General features: G+C 45.2%; 1 protein-coding gene across 1 annotated transcript in view; it reads left to right on the plus strand.

Moving 5' to 3' along the window:
• Positions 1-11,118, plus strand: part of ABCB10 (ATP binding cassette subfamily B member 10) — a gene marked incomplete at its 5' end in the record, with an annotated part of 32,890 nt that extends 21,772 nt beyond the window's left edge. The window contains 7 exons of the mRNA XM_079706418.1: positions 867-1,076; positions 2,946-3,025; positions 4,416-4,596; positions 7,142-7,185; positions 8,960-8,994; positions 9,461-9,706; positions 10,856-11,118. Coding sequence (XP_079562544.1) covers positions 867-1,076; positions 2,946-3,025; positions 4,416-4,596; positions 7,142-7,185; positions 8,960-8,994; positions 9,461-9,692 — 782 coding nt within the window. The 3' untranslated portion in view covers positions 9,693-9,706; positions 10,856-11,118. The remainder of the gene's footprint in view (positions 1-866; positions 1,077-2,945; positions 3,026-4,415; positions 4,597-7,141; positions 7,186-8,959; positions 8,995-9,460; positions 9,707-10,855) is intronic.
• Positions 11,119-17,993: the final 6,875 nt, after the last annotated feature.

Here is a 17,993-nt window from a genome sequence, read left to right on the forward strand (position 1 = left end):
TCTTCCTTGGTGCTTTTGACGTTTGTGTGGGCAGGGGGAGGGAGGACAGGAAGAGGGATCACACGTATAAAAGCCTCTGAGATGCCTGGCTTCGGGGGTGGGGTGGAGGGTGCTGGTGCTAATTGGCTGGAGCTGTCTCCTTAGTCAGCTGCTTCCCGGGAAGCCGGCACTCGGGGCAGCTGTGCGGCCTGGGCCAGCCAGCCAAGGGCTCGGGGGACGGGGCTGTGAGTGGCAACCGCTGCCAGCTGCTCACTGATCCCTAGGTACTGGCGGTTGGCCCCAGGTCAGTAGTGAACGCCCGGTATTCTCCACTATGACAGGCTGGGAGAGATTGAGCCCCTGCTCCCAAGTCAGGAGCAAGGTTACACAGGACAGAGCAGACCTCTGACCCCCTCTAGCTCTGGGGCTGTTGTGCAGCACTTGCCTGTTCATCATCATCCTCTCAAAACATTGATTTAGAGAAGGTGAGGTAAACCCTAGACAAGGGAACCGCAGAGGCAGCATACAGGGGGAAGGCCACTGGGCTCGCCCGCATGGCTCCCGGGCTGGAAGCTCCATCCACGGCTCGGTTGGCACGGCCAGGCTGGCTCCTCTTCACTTTGGCGTCCCGTCAGTAAGGCTGGGATGGGGACTTCTACCTCTCAGGGCTGTGAGACTCCAGCCAAGTGGCGGGCATATGGTTGTACTGCCCGTGCAGAGCGGGTTCAGGGAAGCGCTGGTCGGAGGCCTCCCGACTTGCCCGGGAAGAGCCCAGACTCCAGGACTCGCCATGCTGGGCCGCGTCTGCAGTCAGACAGGCGGGCACTGGGCTCCACTGTGAGCATGAGCTTTGCCCTGAGTGATTGGAGCTCCATCTTCCCTTGCAGAGGGGGCCATTTTAAACGAGAAGAGCTTCCAGGGCGCTTTGGAGTTCAAGAACGTGCATTTCGCCTATCCAGCTCGCCCAGAGGTTCCCATATTCCAGGATTTCAGCCTTTCTATCCCAGCAGGATCCATCACAGCGCTGGTTGGCCCAAGTGGTTCTGGCAAATCAACAGTGATTTCTCTCCTGCTGAGGTTGTACGACCCCAGCGCTGGTGAGTGGCTGAGCACGTTGTAGGACGGGAGGCCTCTCCTGAGCCCCCAGAGAGGGTCAGATTACGCAGGGGCCGTGCAGTGCGCGAGTTCTGAACGCAGAGGGTTTGTTCCCAGCAAGGAAATCCCAGACAGAGGATTCACTTTTCGGGCTATGGCAGCTAGTACAGAGGGCCCGTCGGGCACATTGTATATCTTGTGTTCGCCACTCAGGTCCAGAGTGACTTCCTGAACCCCACCTCCTCGTCTCCCGTGTGGTGCTTCCTCCACTGGGAGAGGGGCTCCAAGAAGGTGCCTCGGGGCTGCTCAGCACCACCGGCCACGGCAGCACCATGAGTAAGTGCCACTCTGTGCCGGCCCTGGGCTTGTGCAGGAGCCCGGGCTCTCCCTGCAGCCCTCCGGTCCTCCTGCCTGGGGCTGGTGTGCAGACAGGGCACGTGGCCGTCACTGATTTGCTTCTGGGCCGCTGCTCCGTTGAAGCTTTCTTGTGGTAGTAGAGATTTTCTTATGGATTTTTCTCATTCAGGTTTTTTTTTTTTAATTTTTAACTGGATTATAGCAGTTTTCAGAGCAGAGAACACATTATTTTACTTTTTCATATCTTTTTAAAATATACAGTTGACATACAACATATTAGTTTTAGGTGTTGGAGAGCATAATGATTCCATACATGTATATACTGTGAAACGGTCACCTCAGCGTGTCGAGTTAACATCCATCACCACACACAGTTACAGAGTTGATATCCTTCTTTGTATCAGAGCTCGGAGAAGATAGTCTGTTTTTGGATTAAGAAAACAATGATGGGGACTTCCCTGGTGGTCCAGTGGCTAAGACTCTGCGCTCCCAGTGCAGGGGGCCCAGGTTCGATCCCTGGTCAGGGAACTAGATCCCACGTGCATGCCGCAACTGAGACCCAACGCAACCAAAATAAAATTAAATAAACAAATATTTAAAAAAAAAAAAAGAATGGTATTTCTCAGCAAGACAACAATTGTCGGTATAAAATAAAACCATGAATTTAAAGAGTATGTCTTATGGCCTTTTTGGTTACAACAGTGTGAGAGCTGGTTATGTGCCAGGTAATTATCTGACTCACAGATCCTGACCCACAGAACCACCAAGTGCATTAAAATGGTATTACTACACTGTTTGCCTCTGGAATCACTGCATTGGTTTACCCTCTACTTGCTGTAAAATTCTGAGTTTAGAAAAATCCTAGTGAGGGGGATGCAAATCAAGTCAAAATACTAAGTCTCTAGTTTCTTCATCACAGTGAATAAATTAAGGAGAAAAGCAACTACACTTACATTCCTGCCTTGTATAGCCTATAGAACACTTACACTTTTTAAGTCAAGACCTCAGGTTTTTGTAGGTTTATGAAAGTTTACAGCTGGCTTGTATAATGCCACACACCTAACTGAGAAGGAATGGGATTTCTTGTGTTGGTCGCCGTCATTGTAATCGGGAAGCATGATTGCGTTCCCTCAAGGTGTAGAGGTAATTCTGTCAGCTGAGGTCACAGAGTTACGTCTGACTGTTGAAGCACTCTGCCACCGTGTCAAACGGAGTGTTAGTTGCAGATGGCAGACTCTCCAGCTGTGCTTACTCGGGAAGGCGAGCTGGGTGGATGAGCTAGGTGGGCTTAGTCATCTAACCACTGCAGGGAGGTAGTAGGCGTGGACAATCCAGAAAAGTCCCTTTTAGCTCTGAAATTCCCTAAAATACATTGGTTTAGATTCTGTTTGGAGATTTTGAGTATCTAATCTTTAAAAAACTGAGTCTGGAGTTTTTACACCAGAGCCTTTCTGTGTTTACGTAAGTCATGGGCCCCATGACACCCAGTGACTCTTTTCCTTCTTCTCTGCAAGGAACGATCAGTCTTGATGGCCGTGACATCCGTCAGCTAAATCCAGTCTGGCTGAGATCCAAGATTGGGACAGTGAGTCAGGTAGGAGGAGAGGGCTCCATTTTTATTACATTTTCTTTTAAAATTGCTTTTGTCATTTGCTTTTTTCTTGGTCTTGAGCCTTTCAAAAGAAAAGGAATGGAAGTTTTCTAGATGTATTAAACCCATGTCCAGGGCAGGTTGTTTAGGTTTGTAAATAGTGCTGTTTCCTGAAAACCTTAAACATTTTAACCACTCGAAGCATTGACTTTATCAGAAGCTGGGGACTGGCATTACTTTGTAATGCAGATAGTCTAGAAGATTGGGGAGAAAAAGATAAAACTTTTTAGCTTCTTCTGGCTCTTCCTCAATTCTCATTTTCATTACTAGCCAGTCTTCTGTTTTGCATAATGGGTTTCAGAGACAAGCAAGCAAAGGCTATGGCCAGAGCCAGGGTCTCCTTGCAAAGAGGCTGCAGATTTCAAGAACCTTGATGTAATGCAGCCTCTTTGATGAGGCTGTTTTCACAGGACCACTCAGTGCAGGGGAATTTTGACACAGCTATTGGTATTTTTATCACCAAGCTTCGTGCACAGCAGGCAAACCCAAGCACCCCCACTCCTGAGCCTCTTCCTCTAATGAGCCTTCCCTCAGCACCACTCCACTGGGTGGGGGGCAGTGACGGGGGGCTTGGCTCGGTGGGGCAAGGGTAACGGCAGGCAGTGCCACAGCCTTATTAGGGAGGGAGAAAGAAGCTGGGAGTTCATTTGCTTTTTAGGACTATTCCACAGAATAGCTCTGTCCAAATGCCACGTTCCTGTCTGCTCTGTGTGTATTTCAAAAAGTGATAGAGAGAGAGGCATGGACATATATACACTGCCAAACGTAAGGTAGATAGCTAGTGGGAAGCAGCCACATAGCACAAGGAGATCAGCTCGGTGCTTTGTGACCGACTGGAGGGTGGGAGGGAGGGAGACGCAAGAGGGAAGGGATATGGGAACAGATGTATATGTATAACTGATTCACTTTGTTATAAAGCAGAAACTAATAAAATAAAAAAAAGTTTTAAAAAAAAGTGATAGATAGAAATGGATTCTCCCATTGCCCTTGGAAGGCAGGCAGATGGAGAATGCAGACGGGCTCGGGGTCCTCCTTGGGGAGGGGGACTTGCGTTTACAGAGCGCCTGCTGTGTGCTGGATGCTTGCAGGTGGCTACTGTGGGACCCCATGTCCTGCAGTGGGGGACCTACAGGTGATAAAGGCAGTCCTGCTTGTACTAATGCATGAATTTTTTAATCGCCCACGGGGTATATTTATGGAGAATGAACCAGAAAAATAGTATATATTCTCTGGGAACCGTTTAGTGTCTTAGCTGTAAGTATTGTACTAAGCTACACTGTATTTACTAGACTGTTGCAATTTGCAATAAATACGTTTTATTTCCAATGTGTAGGAACCAATTTTGTTTTCTTGCTCAATTGCGGAGAACATTGCCTATGGTGCAGACGACCCTTCCTCGGTGACGGCCGAGCAGGTAGAGAAAGTGGCTGGTGTAGCCAATGCAGCTGCTTTCATCCGACATTTCCCTCAAGGATTCAACACTGTGGTCGGAGAAAAGGGCGTTCTCCTCTCAGGTACCTTTTTGTTACCCCTTTGCAGCAAACACTCTCTAAACACTTCCTGTCGCAGTGCTATTTTCTAATTAGGCTCTTGTCCTTAGAGTTTATGAAATTAACGTTTTTCGTTTTCTCACATCTCTTTTGTATGTGGACAACTCCCCAGTTCCTTTCACTTTCTACCCCAGAGGTGTTTCCAGATTCACACTGGTGTCCCACTGGGTAGTACTCAGCCACAGCAGCTTTCTCTCATCCCAGAAAAGATACGTTTTGCAACTCGATATCCTTGAAAATTGTAGAAAATAAGACAGATACCACGGATAGCAGGATGATTTGTCCAGGGAGGCAGAGACTGAATCAGGGAAGATGTGCAGCTGAAGGAGCTCCTTATTCCCCACTTCGTAGGTTACGTGTAGACCCGGGACTTACAAACTTTTCCGTAAAGGACCAGAGAGTAGATGATTTAGGTTTGTGCATCACATGTGGTCTCTGTCACAGTCTTATTATTATTTTTTAACGACTCCTTTAAAACATAAAAAGCATTCTCAGCGTGAGGCTGTGCACAGACAGGCCCTGGTCCAGACCTGGACCAGGTGGAGTCCGCTCTGCCCCGTCCTGGACGAATGGGGGCTCGCAGGGCTGTGGCACCATCTGGCCCGGGGTATCGGCTCACCCTGCAGGTCAGATCGCCTTTGGGGGCGGTGTCTCCAGGAGGAAAAGAGAAAACAGTTCTATTGCTTTTGAGTGCAGAAGTGGGACCAATGAATAGAAGAGTAAATCTTTGGTGAAACACATTTTTTTTTATTACAAATATTCAACTGTACTTTCTTTCACGACGAGCTCTGTCACTGGATGTGTGCGAGCAGGGTGTGGAGGCCTCCATGTCAGAGTGAAGGCTGCCAGGCTGGACTGAGGCAGGGGTCCTTTCCAGTGCTAAACTGTTTGCTTGAACTTAGACTGCAGACAGTTTAACACAAAAACATTTTAAGTTTGTTGTGTATGATTTGTTTAAACGATAGGCAGTAGCTGAAAAAATGTTTTTTGATAGATTGGGGAAGTTCCAGGGTTTTGATAGATTGGGGAAGTTCCGGGGGTTTTGATAGATTGGAGAAGTTCCGGGAGTAGAACCTCTACTGTGTTGCTGGAACAGACGTGTCCTTGGGCAGGACGCCAGTGTAAGCTGCTGGTGGTGAAATTACCGAGGTGGAGGGGTAGGGTTGGGAGCTACCTGTGCTCTGTCCCATGAGCACAGCACCTGCTCCCTTGGAACAGGTGCTGCGTGTCCTTCCCTTTGACCAGGATGCTCAAGCTCCATCTCCAATGAAATAACCAAAGGTTTCAGTCTACCCTGGAGGAAGGGTGGGTGTCTAGCAGTAGGCCCCCCCCGTGTGCTCATTGGCACTGAGGTTTTCAGAGCTGTCCAGAGCCCTTGGTGGCCGCTCTGCTGACCCACACCGAGCACTCAGACCCCCACCAACCAGAGAATTGGGAAAGGAAGGGTTTTTCCTCCTTCCCTCATCGTGAGGGTGGGGTTGCCTGGTTGAGGACAGCTTTTAGCAGCACCACCCATTTCAGTTTAAATGATTAACTTGTCCTGGATGAAATAATAAGTAGGTTCAGCCAGTAACATCAACCAAAAAGGAATGTTTTTGTCACCAAAAGTGGAATTGAGTTTCCTAACGTGAACTAAGTTGGGAGGAGTGAGTTGAGTCCTGCTCTGAGACTTCACCAGTTATAACTTAGGAGAGCGTCCCTGGGGGGAAGGAGAGGGTGGGGTGCAACAAGGGATGAGGAGGGGAAGTATCATCTGTCTGTCCCTTCCCCCTTCCCTCACACCGCCCCCTTGCGTTTAGTAGAATTTGAGTTTTACAAAGGGGGCTGGCTAGCATGGCATAGTCTATCTGTTGCCCCCAGTTTCATACACGCACAAAGTACCGCGTGTGTCGGTTGTTCCCTGGGGCAGGAAAAAGAAAACAGCGTGAGAGTGGAAGTAGGGAGTAGTGTTCTGGGCGGACGATGGCGTTACCAGTCCCAGCTCCTTTCGCTCCTGTCCATCTCACGTACTGCTCTGAAACCCCTAACTTTCTCGAGTTTCCCGTTTGTTTCCTGCTACAAGAGGCGCTCTCTTTGGGGGCGCGGCGCGTGTGTGGTTAAAAGCACACCCCACTGTTCAGACCTCGGCTCTGCCACTGACTAGCTGTGAGGCCTCTCTCAGGATATTTGTGCCTCAGCTTTTCACCTGTAAAAGAGAATCACTATAGGATCTACTTCAAAGGCTTGTTTTTGAGGTGAAATGAAATAATACATGTAATGCATTCAGGAAATGCCTGGGACGTAGGAATTCCTCAGTGTTAGCCGTGATAATCATTGTTGTTATTATTAATCTTGAGATAGATGAGGAAACATTGTAATATTTAAAACGTAGGTTTCTGTTCTCGCATCTATCTCAACTATGACTGGGAGAAACTACCTTCAAATTGCCACATGGCTCATCAGAAAAGCCTATTACCAAGAATTTTTGTTAAGGCCTTCAATTTAAAAATGTATATATTGTCATTGTCAGGTGGGCAGAAACAGCGAATTGCAATTGCCCGTGCTCTGCTTAAGGTAAGCCCGAAGCCTCTCGGCGGGGGTTGGCATTGTTCTTAATCAGGGACCCTGTGATTTGTAACGTGCAACTTTTCTTCTTCCTTTTTCTTGGGAAGGGGCCGGTGGGTATATGGTTGACAGTTCTGGTGAAAGATGAGTTGGGAATTCCACTGAGTACCTGTGGTCCAAATTTAGCCAGTGTTTCCTGAGTATTAGGAGCCAGAGGGAGAACAGTTTAACACACGGATCTTCCATCAAGAAGCACACAGAATATTTTAAGACAAGAACATCTCTATGCATGTAACTGAGTCACTTTGCTGTGCAGCAGAGATTGGCACAGCATGGTACATCAACTGCACTTCAGTACAAAAAAATAATAAAATTAAAGAAGCATGCAGTCTAACTGGTGGAGTAGTGATTATATCAAAATACCAAAATAATACAAGTATGCTTACTTGTATAATCTGTAATCACCTGCTAAACTGAATAGTAGACTTGAAATACTTAATACAAGGCTCCTAAGAGGAGAGGGAAAAGCTGGAAGTCATAGACATTGTATTTTTTAGGAAATGATGGCCTTCTCCTTTGTTACATAACTATTCTCCTCAGATTTATAGGTGATTTTTTTTAAAAAACAGCTTTATTGAAGCATGATTTACATAAAATTGACCAGTTTTAAATGTACTTTTCAGTGACTTTTAGTAAACTTACTGAGTTGTGCACCCATCACACAAACCAATTTTAGAACATTTCTATCACCCTGATACCCTTTTGGAACCTTCTGCCTTCCCAGCCCCAGCCTGCCACTCATCTACTTTCTGTTTGTCTAGATTTGCCTTTCTGGACATTTCAGATAAATGGAATCAGACAAGATACAGTCTTCTGCTTCTAGCCTCTTTCAGTAGTATAGTTTTTGAGGTTCCTCCATGTTGTAGCCTATATCAGTACTTTATTCCTTTCCATTCCTTTGTATGGACAGACCACAATTTGTTTATCACCCAAATGTTAATGAACTTTTGGATTGTTTCTGGTTTAGGGCTGTTGTGAATAGCACTGCTCCGAATGAATAGTGTACAAGCTTTTGTGTGGGCGTGTTTTCATTTCTTACGGATAGATTCCTAGACAAAGCTAGAATTTATGTGTCTCTCAGTTCTGTGTGTACTACTCCTAGCTAAACTACAAGCAGGACCTTGAGAGTCTACACTCCATCTGACTCACTTAAGAGCCCCACTTCATACAGTTAGTTGATTCAGCAGCAGGTTAAAACTGCACTATGAAGAATATCTGGTTCATTGATCACTGTGATCATGGTTTAAAATCATCTCTAAATCTTCCATTTATGAGCTTATCTCAGACACTTATGAGCTCGTTTTTCTTCTTTTGTAGCAGCTTAATTGTGATAGAATTCACACACTCTACAGTTCACCCATGGAAAGCGTACAGTTCAGTGTTAGCGTATTCAGAGTTGTGCATCCATCACCATAATCAATTTTAGAACATTTTCGTCACCTCCAAAATAGCATCCGCACACCACCCTGCCTATTTCCCCATTGACCCCAGTCCCAGGTAACGACTCTGCCCCTGCAGAGGTGCCTGTTGTGGACATTTCCTCTAAGTGGAATCGCACACGAGGTGGACTTGTGTGTCTGGTTCCTCTCGCTCAGCAGAATGTTTTCAAGGATCATCCATGTCGTATCATGTATCAGCACTTTATTTCGTTTTATTACTGAGAGTTTGTGTTTTTCTAATAAAACTATGTTTTCTTTTCCTTTTAATGTTTTTCCTTGTTCAGAATCCCAGAATTCTTCTCCTAGATGAAGCAACCAGGTGAGGCTATCTTAATGTGTAATTGGATTAAACCAAATTCTTCCTCTATCACAAACTTTTATTCTGTACTTCAAGTGATACAGCTGAGAATGCGTTACACTTTAAAGTCACGGGGTCTGAATTAATCATGACAGTTGGGAGGCAGTGAGCAGGCCGAGTCATGAGTTGAGGGTTCTAGTTCCAGTTGAGATATTTGTGATGAATCCCTGACCACCAATCAGCAACTGTGCAAAATGCTTTTAACTTACATGGCAGTAGTTCTATGGAGATCAAGGGTCCAAAGCTTCTTTTTTTTATAGTAACTTTATGATATAAAATATAGATAGTTGACCCAAGAAGCTGCAGTTTTGATCATAGTGAAAATTGGCTGCTAATGAGGGGCCAGTGTACGTGTACCGGGAGATACACGCGTGCACAGTGTGCGTGGCCCTGACGTCTTGGCTTCCCTGTGGGCTCTCCTGTGTAGCGCGCTGGATGCGGAAAACGAGTACCTCGTTCAACAAGCTCTGGATCGGCTGATGGAAGGAAGGACGGTGTTCATCATTGCCCATCGCCTGTCCACCATCAAGAACGCCAATATGGTAGCTGTCCTCGACCACGGGAAGGTCACCGAGTGTGGGAGACACGAAGAGCTGCTCTTGAAACCAGACGGGATGTACAGGAAGTTAATGAAGAAACAGAGTTTCATTGCAGCATAAAGAAGCGATTACTGGTAAACTTCATAGGAGACACTTTAAAGCAGAGCAGCACTGCAGGAAAAAAATTTTTTTAAACCCAGGCTGTATGAAATCTGTAAATCATACTTCAGGTTATTTGAAATCTGCCTATTTTTTCCAAAGATTGTAAAATATTGTTTTGAGATCGACCTGTTCTCAAGACCTTTTTATTCAGAGTTTTAATAATTGTAACTTTCTAAATGTCTAGCTCACTGAAGTTATTTTCAGGTTTTGTACTTTTATCTTGGAATATTTTGATTAATATAGCCTGGCACCTCACTTTCTTTCATCTGCTGTTATAAATTGAAGCTATTGTCAAATGATGACTTTTAAAAGGGAATTATAAATAAAGAGCCTAATTGTTTTAGGCCACTTTACCAATCACTGTGTAATCTCTTGGTAGTACTCTACCTACTTTGGGTATCATTTTACCAGGTAGCATAATAGAAGGTGAAAATCTAACTCTTTATTTTATCCTGATAATCTCATAAAGCAAACCTGACATATATATATATGTGTATCTATATATATATATGTATCTATCTATATATGTGTATATATATATATACACACACACACAGAGAGAAATAGTTAAGGTCACATGGGAGGAGGGATCATGTATGTTCCCCACCTCCTCTGTCTTCAGAGGTGTGAAGGTTCAGGGACATGTGTTCCTCTGGGCTGAGACTGTGTTTGGATGTGTGCATTTTCAACATTTTTGGCACATGAGAACCTGATGAGCTGTGGAAAGGGAAGAGGCCCCATCCTTTGAATATGAGAACTTCTGATTTCATTATTTACATTTTTGTTTCTGTGAATTTGGGAAGCCAGGTATTATCAAGAAGGATGTAAAAATGAATTTTACACTGATGTTGTCTGAGGCATGTATCTTGAAAATTATCTTTTAAGAGTTTATAATTCCTAGCCAAATTTTACAGCCTTTTATCGGTTACTTCGTTTTGAAATTTCATTCAATGAAGCTAAATTCCAAAATTATTAATGTAACTGTGATGTTCAACCTTAAAACATTTGAAGGAAGCTTATATGTTCTTGCTATTCTGCAGAAGATCAAGAAACCTTAAGAGCTTGTCACTCTTCTGAGAAGAGGACATAACTAACCATCTTTCTTTTATTTGTGGTTATAGTTTTATTCACCTAAATTTCTGAAAATTCCTCAAGCAATGCTGACGCCATTGGATTTGTCGTATTTCATATCAGCACCATTAATTTGCTGTTGCCTCAAGAAAAAGTACTTTTCTACATTGATAATGCCAGAACCTAAGAAGTAACAATGTTGATGTGATTAAAATGGAAGTTTCCTCGTGTCCTAAGTATTGATTAGTTTCCTGATTATACTGGAAGAAACCACTATTTCATGATAAGCATGGAGTATTACATTTCATTCTACGTAAGGGAATTTATTAATGAATAAAATGAATTCAGTGAATGAATGAACTCTGTTCTTTGAATTAGTAAACAGTACATCTGTGACAGTCATTTTAACAAGCTTTACTTGTTTTCTTCATGGTTTACTACTATGGTACAGTTCTCAGAAAGCAAACAAATACAATCACAAGGTTGGATCTGAGGGAAATCTTTGTGCCATAGAAATATTTACAAAATTGAATTTGATCATTATATTTTATTTTCTTATACAAGGTGTTTAATTGTGTCTTGGGTAACATTTTATATCATGGATTAAAATTCAAGCACATTACATTTATTGTGCACTTTATTTCTATTATTATTACAGATGCAGCTTAATTGTCACTTGCCACTCACTGATAGGGTTTTGATGAGTCTGCAAGCAATTGATTTATTATGCAGTCAAACCCCTCTGCTAAGGATAATCTGTATCTGCAGCCACTCCCCAGCGCTAGCATCGCCACCTCAGCTCCACCTCAGATCACCAGGCATTAAATTCTCATAAGGAGCGCGCCACCTAGATCCCTTGTATGCACAGTTCACAGTAGGGTTCGCACTCCTGTGAGAATCTAATGCTGCCGCTGATCTGACAGGAGGTGGAGCTCAGGTGGTGATGCCAGCGATGGGGAGCGGCTGTGAATACAGATGAAGCTTCGCTCGCTCACCCACCGCTCACCTCCTGCTGTGCGGCCTGGTTCCTAACAGGCCACGGACTGGTAGCGGTCCGTGGCCCGGGGCTGGGGACCCCTGGTCTAGAAGATAAGCAAAAAGAAGTTTAAATCACGTGAAAGCCTCCATGTGAAGATAAAATGTCACATCAGTGAGCTTAGTGTTTTGTTGTCTGCTCTCCCAGGCTCCTCTCTGTGCAAGGTCTCTGACCTTGGCCCTGACTGGTTCCCAGGAAATAATCACAAATTAAACCATTATAGGCCGTACCCTGTATATGTACTTTTATAAAGTAGGGCTCCACTTAGGGAAATCCATTTTATTCCATAAAAGTGCCAAAGCTGTTAGAAAATAAATGAAAACAAATGTAAATGTTGTAAAACATTAAGTATATTAATGAAAGAAGTATATGGAAACTGCATTGTAAATGTTCGTTTGAGGGTGTTTGTTTTTCTACGTTTTTAGATCTGAGGCATCATGGAGCTTAGCTGGTAATCTCCATTCAACTCATTCAATAAACATTTATGGAGCATCTTCTATTTTGTTAGGTCCTGTGCTAGGTGCTGGCTGCACCTCCTTCATGAGGCTGGCACAGGGGTCCACAAGCTGTGACCTGCTACCTGTTTTGCATGGCCTGCAAAGCTAAGGATGGTTTTTACAGTTTTAAATGGTTAAAAAAAATTCATAATACATGAAAGGTATATGAAATTCAAATTTCAGTGTCCATAAGTAGAATTTTATTGGAACACAGCCATACCCAGGGCAACAGACAACAAGCTGGAGATTCTTCCTCTCTGGCCCTTGACAGAAAAAGTTTGCAGCCTCCAGCACTGGGGAAAACACCACACATTCTTCACTGCTTGAAGGACGTTTAAACTATGCTGAAATTTAGAGTTATCTCAAGAAGTTCCATTGCCACTAGATGGGGGCCTTGGAAACGGCTGGGCCTGGATAATTTCCATGATGGAAATTGTACTTCATTGTACCCCTGCCTTTCCATTTGAAGAGGATCATAATTACTGTGCTGCTGAGAATGGAATTCTGATAGTTCTACCACATCTGCAGGAAATAATCCTGGCTGCTTTCCTGTTGTTGACTGCAGGGACGAGTCCCACATCAGTCAGTTTGGTCTTAACAGAATGGGCTGAGTTTTAGGAAGGTTGGACAGAGGGAGGCACACCTAGGCTGAGAATCTTACACACACACATGCTGCACTTGTGGGGTATTTTTCTTTTTATCTTAATGAAACAAAAATGGGCTTATATAGGACATACTAATTTTTAACCAAACTTTTTTTTTTTTTTTTTTTAACCGGTACGCGGGCCTCTCACTGTTGTGGCCTCTCCCGTTGCGGAGCACAGGCTCCGGACGCGCAGACTCAGTGGTCATGGCTCACGGGCCCAGCCGCTCCACAGCATGTGGGATCTTCCTGGACCGGGGCATGAACCCGTGTCCCCTGCATCGGCAGGTGGACTCTCAACCACCGCGCCACCAGGGAAGCCCAACAAACTGTTTTTATTTGATAATATCTTCCTATATCTGCAAGTATTCATTACACACATCCACATGTATTCTTTTTAACCATACAGCATTCTATAATGTGAATATACTAGAAATCTATTGTTGGACATTTATCTTACTTGCTGTATTCTTTGCTGTCATAAACAACATTACCTATATATCTTTGTTTTGATTTCTTTGATTTTTTTCAGACAAATTTCTAAAAGTGAAATGGCCAAGTTTAAAGAGCATATACAAATTATAAGGCTTTTTGATAGATTGTCCTCATAAAAGACTACTAATTCATAATCCCACCAGGAGGCTATACAGTAGGGCCTCTTTCTCCACAGCCTTTTCAACATCAACTATTTTCATTTTTTAAAACATTCCTGCTAGTTCAACAGGCAAACAATGTTGATGGGTGGTTTAACTTGCATTTCTTTAATTACTAGCGAAGTTTAAGACCTTTTCATGTGTTTTTTGTCATTTTTAGTCTTTGATTTACTGCTACTTCATGCCCTTCATACATTTCCACTTTTTTCTATTGGGGGTAGCTTACTTTCTCTTACTGATTTTTTTTTAAAGTTTACTATTTTATTATAAATATTTTTTCTTCAGATTTTTTTGTGTTTTTTGACATCCACAAATGTAATGGTGTCTCTGTTCTCTAATTCTCACAAGTGGGCACTATTAGCAGTTTATCAGAGGCTCAAAAAGGTGACACAGATGGTAGATAGCAGAGGTGAGATCTGAAACAAGTCCCATTTAATTCCAGAGGCTATACACTCTTGTCAGTTACTACACAGTAGTTAGCAAAATGACCCAAGACAGCTGTCTCAATAACACTTGGGAATGCAAATGTTAGAAATGCAGATTCTCAAGCCTCAGCCCAACCAGTCAGACACCGAGGTGGGGCTCGGCCGTGTAGCTTAGCCAGCTCTCCAGGTGGTGCTGGTGCCCACTTAGGCTGGAGAGCCACTGCACTACACTACCCTTCCTTCTGGATTTCTAGAGTAAGTGGCTGCACTAGATTAAATGAGGTAGAAAGATAAACAGGGAAATGGCAGCACCGGGGAGGGATAAAGAAGCCCTTGGCTGCCACAAGGCGTACATGCTGTCTTCTGTTCCACGTGCCTTCTCCACTCTATCCTCCAGGAGGCCGGCCTCCACAGACTGTCCTAGTGTCCTCCTCCCTCACACCCTGGCCTCCCTGCACTGAGGTCACAATACGAACACTCCTAGTCCCCTTCCTTCTGGGTTGCCATGAGTTGGCTGCATCTCCTGACCCGAGGCCACAGCTCTGGCAGGTGGCCCTATTTCTCAGGTTCTGATGACTACTTCCTTTCTTGGCCCACACCTGCTGTTAGGAGCCTCAGGGATTTACACAATCCCTAACAGTCCTTTTTTTAAATTTTATTTATTTATTTTATTTTTGGCTGCATTGAGTCTTTGTTGCTGTGCATGGGATTTCTCTAGTTGTGGCGAGCGGGGGCTATTCTTCATTGCAGTGCATGGGCTACTCACTGTGGTGGCTTCTCGTTGTGGAGCATGGGCTCTAGGCACTCAGGCTTCAGTAGTTGTGGCATGAGGGCTCAGTAGTTGTGGCGCACGGGCTTAGTTGCTCCGCAGCAATGTGGGATCTTCCCGGACCAGGGCTCGAACCCGCGTCCCCTAAATTGGCAGGCGGATTCTTAACCACTGCGCCACCAGGGAAGTCCCCCTAATAGTCTTTTATTAAACTCTCTACCCAGCTTGAGGATGCTATCTATTTCCTTTGGGATCTTGTTTGATAGAGTTTACAAGGCCCTTCCTGGGCCCTCATTTCTCCAGTCTCCTCTACTTTTACTCACTGTTGTTGGTTGGTTTGTCTAAAGTCCCTGGAATGCACCAAGCTCTTTGCTGCTTCAGGACCTTTGCCTGAGGATCCACTGCTTCAAACACTCTTCCTCCTCTTCTTTGCCTGGCTGACTGCACATCTCAGCATAGACGGCCTTTTCTCTCAGAGGCCTTGTAGATCTTCTTCCAAAATCAGGTACCCCAGTCATTCTCTGTCAGACACCCTGCTCTTTTCTTTCATAGAACACATCTCAACTTGTAGTTGCGTAAATAAATGTGTGTCCATTTGTTCAGTATCCGTCCTTCTCACTGGCCTGTGACTCCATGAGGGCAGGGCCCATGGCTGCTTTGTTTACAGTTATAAACCTCAGCACTTAGCGCATAGTCTGGCACGTGGTGGGTACTCAATAAATCCACAATGAATGAGTGACTGTCTATTCGCCATCCTTCCTTAGTCATACATCTGGACTCCAGGGAAGTTCCTCTGAGTACAAAGGTGCTGGCGAGTCGTTCCAGCCCCTGCAAATAGCAACTTTTATAACTGGCTGGTGGACAAACCACTAACCATACCCACAAAGCCCAAGAACAGATTTATCCCACTAATACCCAGCCAGCCACGACTACTCTCATCCCCCTGGTAAGAATGAAACAAGAGGGGAATGCACGGATCTATAAAAGCTATAAGACTCAAAGATGAGGTGCAAAGTTGGGTTATAAATCTTAGGGGAAGAAAGAGCAAAGCAGCTTGCCGATATAACCTTTGAGATGACTGTCCTGATGCTATAATATGCACAAAAGAATGGCTTCCCAGGGGAAATGCCAACACCTGACATCCACATTGTGGTCTCCCACATATGCATATGCCAGTGTTTACTTAACCATTCCCTTATTTCAACAAATATTTAATGAAAGTCTATGTACCTGTTATGGTGTGCACAAAGGGAACAGCTGTTAAGGCATTCAAAAGGAGCTAAGTGAGAGACGGTTATGTAAACAACTATCATGCAGTGTAAAAATATTATAAATAGCCTCTACATAGGAGCACAGGGGGCAAACGATAAAGGGATGCTTAGTCCTTTGGAAGGCTGCACCGAGAAGGCAGCACTGAAGTAAGACTTGATGTAAGAGGCAGACACTTGTGGGCAAAGGGGGAGAGAAGGCATTTCAGGCAAAAGAAACATGTGCAAGGGCAATGGAGGGGGGTGTGGGTTAGGGACAGAAAAGCCAGCCAGAGTTAAATCACAAAGGACCTTGCAAGGGAGCTTAGCAAATTACCTTTGGGCAATGATCGGCCAGAGCATTTAAAAGCCCAAGAGCAGCTTCTGGTTTTCCTGTTCGTTAAGCAGTGTTGATTAAAAAAATATATTCACAACCTAAAAGTTGAGGGCTTCCCTGGTGGCGCAGTGGTTGAGAGTCCGCCTGCCGATGCAGGGGACACGGGTTCATTCCCCGGTCCGGGAAGATCCCACATGCCGCGGAGCGGCTGGGCCCGTGAGCCATGGCCGCTGAGCCTGCGCGTCTGGAGCCTGTGCTCTGCAACGGGAGAGGCCACAACAGTGAGAGGCCCGCGTACCGCAAAAAAAAAAAAAAAAAGTTGAGAGTTGTGTTTTATTTGGCAGAAATTTTTAGGACTTCAAGCCCAGGAGGCAGCATCTCAACTAACCCTGAGAGAACTGCTCCAAGGAGGTGAGGGGGGTAGCCAGGATATATAGAGGTTTGGCAACAAAGGGCAGGTAGTCTGAATGTAAAAATATTACTGTTAAAGAAAATCAGGTATGTCAAGTTATGGAATTTAGTACTTTTCTATGTATGGGAAGATGCAAGAGTCTGGGCTCACCGAAATCATTCCTTTGATATGCACCTCAGCTATCTGGGGCCAGCATCCTGTGTTTTAATATCCTGAGTTTCCTCAAGGCTCACCAGCTCACCATCAGCTGTGGCTGCAATCGCTGATGACTGACATCCTCTGTTTACTGATATGGCAGGCAATATTCCATTTATCAGCTGGCAGCGTGGGAGGACAGTGTTGTAAGACTACACAGAGGCACGGAGACTCAAAAAAGAGGCGAAAGTCTACAAAAGAGGGAAAAGGTGAACACGTGAACCAGGGCAGAGGCAGTGCAGATGTGGTTTCTACTACAGATGCTCAGTACAATGTCCCAGGTGTCACAGTGGAGGAGAGTGTGAAGAATGACCCTAGGACAGAGCTCTTCCTTTTTTTTTTTTTTTTTAGCGGTACGCGGGCCTCTCACTGTTGTGGCCTCTCCCGTTGCGGAGCACAGGCTCCGGACGCGCAGGCTCAGCGGCCATGGCTCACGGGCCCAGCCGCTCCGCGGCATGTGAGATCTTCCCGGACCGGGGCACGAACCCGTGTCCCCTGCATCGGCAGGCGGGCTCTCAACCACTGCGCCACCAGGGAAGCCCAGAGCTCTTCCTTTTGCCTTGGCCAACTGCCCAGTTTTACCAAATGGGGCAGAGGTGGTAATAAGATAGGGGTCCTAATGAAAGCGTGAAACCGCTTTTAACGATTAAATTGTGAGGGGTCTGCAGGACTTCCAGGTGAAAGCGTCCACTAGGCGGCTGTCAGAAGCCTGTGGTTTTTGAGCAGGATCTGGTTAGCGATACGGACTTGTGGCGTCACCAACGTGAATGGGAAATGACAAACCTAAAGAATAACATCTAAAACACTGAGTGTGAAACCAGTGTCAGATTTAACACTTTTCCTCCCTTCTCAGCTTGGACCAGGGAAGAACTCATTTCCCCAGAGGCTCAGGAAGGACCAGCGTGCAAAGGCTTTGCGTTCCAGTTGCTGGAGGGCCACCCCCACCCGCCGGACTGGAGAAGGGCACCTGCTTT

This window comes from Hyperoodon ampullatus, assembly GCF_949752795.1.
Source record: "Hyperoodon ampullatus genome assembly, chromosome: 1".
NCBI lineage: Eukaryota > Metazoa > Chordata > Mammalia > Artiodactyla > Ziphiidae > Hyperoodon > Hyperoodon ampullatus.